Genomic DNA, 7,904 nt, shown 5'->3' with positions numbered 1-7,904 from the left:
GAGAAAATGATAGTCAAACATAGAATGAAAATTATTTTTTTAAGTTTTCATTATATTTTGGAGCGGTTAGGAGCGCTTAACAGCCTAATAAAAGATTGAGTTTAAATTCGAGCACTCAAGGTATAATATTTTAATTGACCTAATTGCATATATATATTTTTTGCACCATTAATGTACAAAATTTAAACTCTTAAGTAAATTGGTATACTATGCAATAATTGGTAAGCTGACAAAAAAGATGATTAACTACTATTATAAGGTAAATTACACTTGTGAAATAACTTCTCCGTGCATATAAATTAAATCCTAAATAGTTAAAGCTTTAACTACTATTATACGGCAAATCTCTTCTTTTCTTTATTTCTACCAAGACTCGAAGACCCAATAATAAAATCATAGTAGCAAGTAGAAAGGGTAAAGAAGAATTCCAAATGAATGGGCAAGAAAATTAGTATCTCATACATAACACACAATATATATATATATATATATATTTTCTTACCCTGTCAACAGAAGCAAAGCGGGGCGACTCAATAAATATGGAGGTCTAAAGCAAAAATTTAATAAGAGGCCATTTTTTTTGTATAAAAGAAAAAATTCATATATAATTTTATTTAAATTCTGTATTTTTAGTTTTTCATATGCAAAGTTATTTATAATTTTATCTAATATATTTAATTTCTCTTGAGATATACATGTTGTGAGACTGTATTAAAGTTTTAACCTTTTTTTAGTTATGAATTAATAATCGAATCCTTTCTCAGTTTATGATCTAGAGAGTGATTCCCAAAAAGACTTTTTTTCTCAATTTATGATCAACAATTTAATCCTACTTTTTTACTATGAAAATTTGTACTTTCTCATTTAAAGCACTAAATATTCTTCTAAAAATAAATTAATATATAACCTATTAGAAAATTTGGGGCCCCAAAAATTATGAGGCCCAAAGCAGCTGCTTTAGTAGCCTTACCCTTGGGCCGACACTGAACAGAAGTGGAGCTAGGTGGGCGGGAAACTGAATCCTTAGTCGAAAAATCATATTATAACTGAATCCTTAGTCGAAAAATCATATTGTATATATAAGATTAAAATCCTTTTTAAGTATATATAATAAATGTTGAATCTCATTCTTATCTTTTTAGCGTATTTATTTTTTTTATAATTTTTTGAATCTCTTTTAGTGAAAATCCGAAGCGCTACTGCCTGCCAAGTGCCAAGTAGTTAGCTAATTAGCTAGCCGGCTGTTGTTTATAAATATGTATGTATGTGTACGTAAATAGTACTAGTGAAAAGTTCCTTCTGCTTTCTAGTCTGTAATATAGGACTCAATAGTTTCATCAACAGAAAAACTGTGTCATTTCTTAGATCCTTTTGCTGTTTTTGAGGTTCCTTTCGCCGCCTTTGTGATTCGGCCACGCACCTGCAAAGACTACATATATTAATCCCATTGCATTTAAGTTGGCTTATTTTGAATTGGTTGTGGTCTCAGAGATTTTTGTTACAGCAATTATTTCTGAGCTGCATTAATTTCCCTTATTACTACTCCTTTAGCTGTGATCTCTCTGTCTGTCAATTCTTGAAATGGAGCATTTATATTAGGATTTTTTTCATCTCTTCTTTACTCTGCTTCACTAGTCGTTTTCTTCCTACCCTTTTCTCTGTTTCTCAGTGTAAATTCAGTTGTAGAGCTTTGCTAGCTAAAGCTAAGGAGGAGTATATATCTGTTTCCTTTACTAGAGAGATCTGGTTTCAACAAAGAGACATCTCAAAACAAGGTACTTTAACGAAAGTTGGAAAATGGGCTTCTATTTTTTTAAAAGTTTTCCGTGAGGTGGTTTTTTCGGATCTAGGGAATTCTTGGCTTTCGTTTCTTGGGAAATAAGTTGTAATTTTTGGGGAGGTGCATGTGTTCTATTTTTGTCTCATTTTCTGTTTGCAGATCTGCAGAATTTAGACAAAGTCTTATTTTCAATCGAAGAGAATGTATTCTCAGAAGCAAGGAGAGGAAGCAATTGTGTCAAACTTTAATGAAACTGATCATCAAGATGGAGAAGTTGAGAAATCAGAAGAAGATCAGTCCATTTTCAGTGTCAAAAGTCTCCTTTGGCATGGTGGTTCTGTTTGGGATGCTTGGTTCAGTTGTGCTTCTAATCAAGTATGTAGTAAAATTTAACTAAACCTCTTTTTCTTTTATTTTTGAAAATATGGAAGGAAGCCTTTGAGCAACCATAAAGTTGTCTATAAGTCACGTGTTCGAGCCGTAGAAGCAGCCATTAATGCTTGCATTAAAGTATACTGTCTGCATCACACCCCTTGAAGTGCAGCCTTCCTCGCATCTTGCATGAATGCATTATGTTTTTTGTGCACCGGGCTGTCCTTAATTCTAAAAATATCATCTTTATTCTTAAGTAAATATATTTTAACTTATACTGATCTATTGACACTATAATTTTTTTTTACACTCACTACAATATAAACTGATATAAAGATTCATCATCTTATTTTTCAGATTACTAACTCCACAATAATTACCTGCAACTACTATATAGAAGTTAAAACTCTTTTTTGATTCAATTTTTACAGGTAGCTCAAGTGTTGTTGACACTACCATATTCTTTTTCTCAACTTGGTATGGTATCAGGCATAGTGCTACAAGTATTCTATGGTATTGTTGGGAGCTGGACTGCATACCTTATCAGTGTTCTTTACATAGAGTACAGAAGTAGAAAAGAAAAAGAAGGTGTTAGCTTCAAGAATCATGTCATTCAGGTAGGACATTTTATTTTATTTTATTTTATTTTTTCTTTTTAATAAGATGGAATATTTCTCTTCTGATCACTACAACCTCACCACCACATATTTCAACTTGTAATATTCTCATTATTTAAAAAAAAAAAAAATTACTAGTACTTGTATCAGAATCTTATGAGTTGCAGATAGATTCATATTTATCTGATTTTTGTACTTCAAATTGGCAGTGGTTTGAAGTGCTAGATGGACTATTGGGTCCTTACTGGAAAGCAGTGGGACTTGCCTTCAACTGTACGTTCCTTTTGTTTGGATCTGTCATTCAACTTATTGCTTGCGCAAGGTATGGAGCTATGAACATCATCATAAATTCTTCATCTACCCCCCCCCCCCCAAACCCTACCCCACCCCAACACCCGTTCCCCACAGAAAAAGGAGCAATATTTAAAAATATATCCAACCTGATAGCATAAACGATTTTTATATTAGTAAAAGGGCAACTCAGTGCACAAATCATCCGACCTTCATACAAGGTGCGGGGAAGGGTCACACCCCTAGGGGTGTGTAGACAGCTTACTCTAATGTAGTACTAGTGGCTACATTCAGGGCTGGAACACATGACCTATAGGTATACGGAGATAATTTTACCGTTACTCCAAGACTCCCCTTTAAAAGATTTTTATATTAGTATTAGTTTATTTTAATTTGTTGTAGCAAGTTATCGGGCTTATCTTTCGAATTACTAATCCCACTATTTTTAAGTAACTTTATAATGTAAAACAATTTTTATAACTCTCTATAGAAGTTAAACTCTAATTAAGACCATGATCTTGATTGATAATTTGATGGATTTTATTTTTCTTGAGACAGTAATATATATTACATCAATGACCATTTAGACAAGAGGACATGGACATACATATTTGGAGCTTGTTGTGCCACCACAGTTTTTATTCCTTCTTTCCATAACTACCGAATTTGGTCATTCCTGGGCCTTGGGATGACCACTTACACAGCATGGTACTTAACTATTGCTGCTGTCGTTCATGGCCAGGTAAATAATACTCCCTTAGTACTAATATTCTCACATAATTTCTTTAAGAATATCCATCATTTATTACTATACATTTTAAAATTGGTTTTTTCGGTTTCTATAAATGGAAATTCATTTTTATCAATAGGTTGAAAATGTGCAACACTCTGCTCCAGCAAAGCTTGTGCTGTATTTCACTGGTGCCACCAATATTCTTTACACCTTTGGCGGACATGCTGTTACTGTGTAAGCTCTCATGCCCAATCCATTCTTTTCCCGATATTTGTAAATGAATTTTTATATCATGAGTGTAATTTAATCTGCGGTAGAATGTTACTTACATTATTTTCGGTCATTAGTTATACTGCTTATGGATAATTATATTTAATTACCTTTAAATGACATAATAGTGTAAAATAATTTTACACTGTCATGTCACCTAAAAGATAATGACAAATAACTATTCAAAACGAATGAAATTTGTAATCTAAAAATTTAACGCAACAAATTAAATTATACTGGCAAAATGTACTTTACATTGTTTATCTATATGAGTTAAATTCATAAGAATTGTAGTGCAGAATCCAATGCCAATATTCTCAAACTTACTTATAATCTCTTTAAATAATTAGAGCCATATCATTAGATTCCACATCCTGTACTTATGACTTTTGGTATCCAATATAGCCATTTACTATAGCATGGCTAATATAATTAATTTACTAATCCAATTTCTCTTTTTGCTATTTTTAGGGAAATTATGCATGCAATGTGGAAACCCCAGAAGTTCAAATACATTTACTTAATAGCCACACTCTACGTTTTCACCCTAACCATTCCATCAGCTTCAGCTGTCTACTGGGCATTTGGTGATCAACTTTTAAACCACAGTAACGCATTTTCGCTTCTGCCCAAAGACGGATGGCGCGACGCTGCAGTAATCTTGATGTTAATTCACCAGTTTATCACATTTGGATTTGCTTGTACTCCATTGTACTTTGTGTGGGAGAAGGTGATAGGAATGCATGACACTAAAAGTATATGCTTAAGGGCATTGGTTAGGTTGCCTGTCGTGATACCTATATGGTTTTTGGCTATTATTTTCCCATTTTTTGGCCCTATTAACTCTGCAGTTGGGGCTCTTTTGGTTAGTTTCACAGTCTACATCATTCCAGCTCTTGCCCATATGCTCACTTATAGAACAGCTTCTGCTCGACAGGTAATGCATTTATTTCTATACCTTCCAAAATTTCACTCTTTATACTCTGTGAATATATTCGTATTGCTTTTTAGGTCCACTATTACGTGGAAATTAGTAACCCGAATAAAATGTGACGTATAACCTACTATAACAAGTTAAAATTCATTGACATTTGTAAATATTCTTTGTATGTCAATTATCTTCGTGTGACCTGTAGGTCACGGGTTCGACCCGTGGGATTAAACAGCCATTATTGCTTGCATTAGGATATAAGTTGTCTACATCATACCCTTAGGGGTGAGCCCTTCCCCGAACCCTGCGTGAATGCGAGATGCTTTCTATACCGGGCCTGCCATTTACGTCAATGTACATAATTGTAAAATTCTTTTTAAATAATGTTGAAAGAGGGGTGCGGAATGATTTAAGTGAAAGACAGAATGGAAACAATGGTACAATAAAGGCTTGGATTTGTAAATATTATGTAGGGAAGTCATTTTCATTTAGTTACATGCCTACAGTCTCATTGTTGTATTATGTTTGAGATATGAGCTGGCTAGCTGTTGACCACCCCTTATGTTTCCTTGAATTAACCTATTTTACAATTTTCCTTAATGAAATTAGAATTTATTTTCTCCCTACTTGAAATTAACTTGACTCATTGTCAAACCTGTCTATACTCCAAATTAAAGTTGTGCCATACTTTTTGTGTTAATCAAGTTGAAAACACTTCGCATTAAGAATTTAAGTTTTTACTTTTAATACATATTTGGGATTGAGACGTAGTAATTGTTGTTGTTGCAGAATGCGGCGGAGAAGCCACCATCTTTCATGCCAAGCTGGACTGTAATGTACGTCATTAACATATTTGTAGTGGGTTGGTGTTTAGTCGTTGGGTTTGGATTTGGAGGATGGGCTAGCATGACCAATTTCATCAAACAAGTTGATACATTTGGCCTTTTTGCAAAGTGTTATCAATGCAAACCTGCAGTTCCTCCGTCAAGTCTACCACCACATCCGCCACCTAACGCCACCGTACACCACTAGGTACGCTGACTTAGATCCGCCACGCCAATCGGCTGGAGAAGTCAACAGTTAAGCTGTTCTTCGAATACTTTTGTATTATATAGCAAATAGTAACCCCACATCTGCTGTGTTTCTAAATTTTCATTTTCTTTTTCTTTTCACGTGTTAATGTTTCAATTTTTTCTTACCATGTTAGATAAGATAATGTGTTGACTACGATTAATTGCTATCAAATGATAGGCTAATTAAATCAATATATATTAGTTTTCAGTTCTTTTATTCCGCTTTTGGTGGATTAATAAATTGTTACCCCTATATAATATTTAGCAATAAAAGTGTATAATAAGACATACATTTGGATTGATATAGATATTGATTATATATGTTTTCTGGTTTTAAAAAAGGCCAAATGAGTATGGGTGGATGAGACTTATTTAATGAGATGTGGGTTTGTTTCATTTAAATGACCATTTTAACCTGAGATTCCTCTTTAAAGAAATGGGCCTTGGACCCAAAGTCCCCTCTTCACATGGGGTGCACGTTTCTGTCACGTGCCACTCTTTCTTCCATCTCACATGTTTAACGAGAACCTTGAACATGCATTAACATCTCTTAGCTCTTCACTCTGTTTTATTTTAACTTCTTTCTGGAGTTTTAGTCAGAAAGAGTTTACTCATCATCGTATGGTAGAATAGTTAGGATTCCTTCGTCCTTAATCAGAAGTCTCATATTCTAATCTTGAGCGTTTTACCGGTTAGTAATTAAGCATACCTGATACGAATATATATATGAGTTGGTTGGATAAGTGAACTTCGTATATCAGATGGTTAAACAAAAAGCAACAATTGACGCGATTTGAAAAGGTTGGTGATTCACCAATTATCATAATCAGGGACGGTGCTAGCTGAGCGGAAGGGTGTTCAGACGTATATTCCTTTCGTCGAAAATTACATTGTATATATAAGGTTATTTTTTTATGTATTATATTAGATGTTGAATCTCCTTAGTTTCTTTGCATATTTATTTTTTATTTTTTAAGTTTTTTTGGTGAAAATTCGGCTTGCACCACTAATCACGACGTGCATTCTTGAAAACAACTTTCCTGAAGTCATGAGATATGAAGATTAGGAAAAAATGAGTAAACATTGAAAAGCCTCAAAGAGTTTGATGTGTTTCAAAGCATATGCATAAACTAGTGCATGCACCTACATGTTCTGCCCGAATTATATGTCAATATAATATTTTTAATATCATATATTCACAATAATAATGTATGTAAATTTACGCAACATTCTTGATTTAGTTTGATCCGCCTTATGATAAGTTTAATTTAAGTTTTAGTCCACTGATCAACACGCAGAAAGGGGCTGAATATCCTTGTGGATCAGCCAAATTATGACCAAAGATAACTTTATCAATAGCTTTTTAAGTAAAGAGTAATCTTTTTTGTTCACAGGATAGACACTAATTTTCTTTACTCCTCTATCACTTTACGTTCAAAAGGAAAAAAGATGTTAATACTTGCTTGCCTCCTCGAGGAGCCTAATTGGGGTTGCTGTGGTCGGTGGAGGGATTATTTTTTAAATTACTATTTTATGAATAACTAGTAAAAGAAATCAGATATTACAGCACTTAAAGGTGTGACCTGGTATAGACCAAAATTTCAATAAAGATAAAAAAATATTAGGTAATTTCTTCCATTTTTTGAACATAATTGACAAACTTACATGGTAACAAGTACTATTACTATTGTTAGAAGGTAACAAGTACTATTACTTAATAAAATAGTCTAGGTGTGTTTGACTGATAATTCACACATTATTAGAGCAGCAAATGTTGCCTTTTGATAGCAGAAGCCACACCCGTTGTCACAAATAGTAATTGATGTCGTGGACTCGT

At 33.4% G+C, this 7,904-nt stretch overlaps 1 protein-coding gene across 1 annotated transcript; it reads left to right on the top strand.

Annotated features, from left to right (window-relative positions):
- The first annotated feature begins 1,274 nt into the window (after nt 1–1,274).
- On the top strand, nt 1,275–6,373 carry LOC107773374 (auxin transporter-like protein 4). Its single transcript, XM_075248241.1, has 8 exons — nt 1,275–1,775; nt 1,940–2,155; nt 2,584–2,769; nt 2,979–3,091; nt 3,619–3,802; nt 3,930–4,027; nt 4,535–5,000; nt 5,784–6,373. The coding sequence occupies exons 2-8, from the start codon at nt 1,982–1,984 to the stop codon at nt 6,024–6,026; spliced, it is 1,464 nt and encodes a 487-aa protein (XP_075104342.1). The 5' UTR covers nt 1,275–1,775; nt 1,940–1,981; the 3' UTR covers nt 6,027–6,373.
- The last annotated feature ends 1,531 nt before the right edge of the window (nt 6,374–7,904 follow it).

Source organism: Nicotiana tabacum, chromosome 24 (genome assembly GCF_000715075.1).
Source record: "Nicotiana tabacum cultivar K326 chromosome 24, ASM71507v2, whole genome shotgun sequence".
Lineage (NCBI taxonomy): Eukaryota > Viridiplantae > Streptophyta > Magnoliopsida > Solanales > Solanaceae > Nicotiana > Nicotiana tabacum.
Note: the sequence above shows the minus strand (reverse complement) of the source record. Positions and strands in the feature narration are given on the sequence as shown.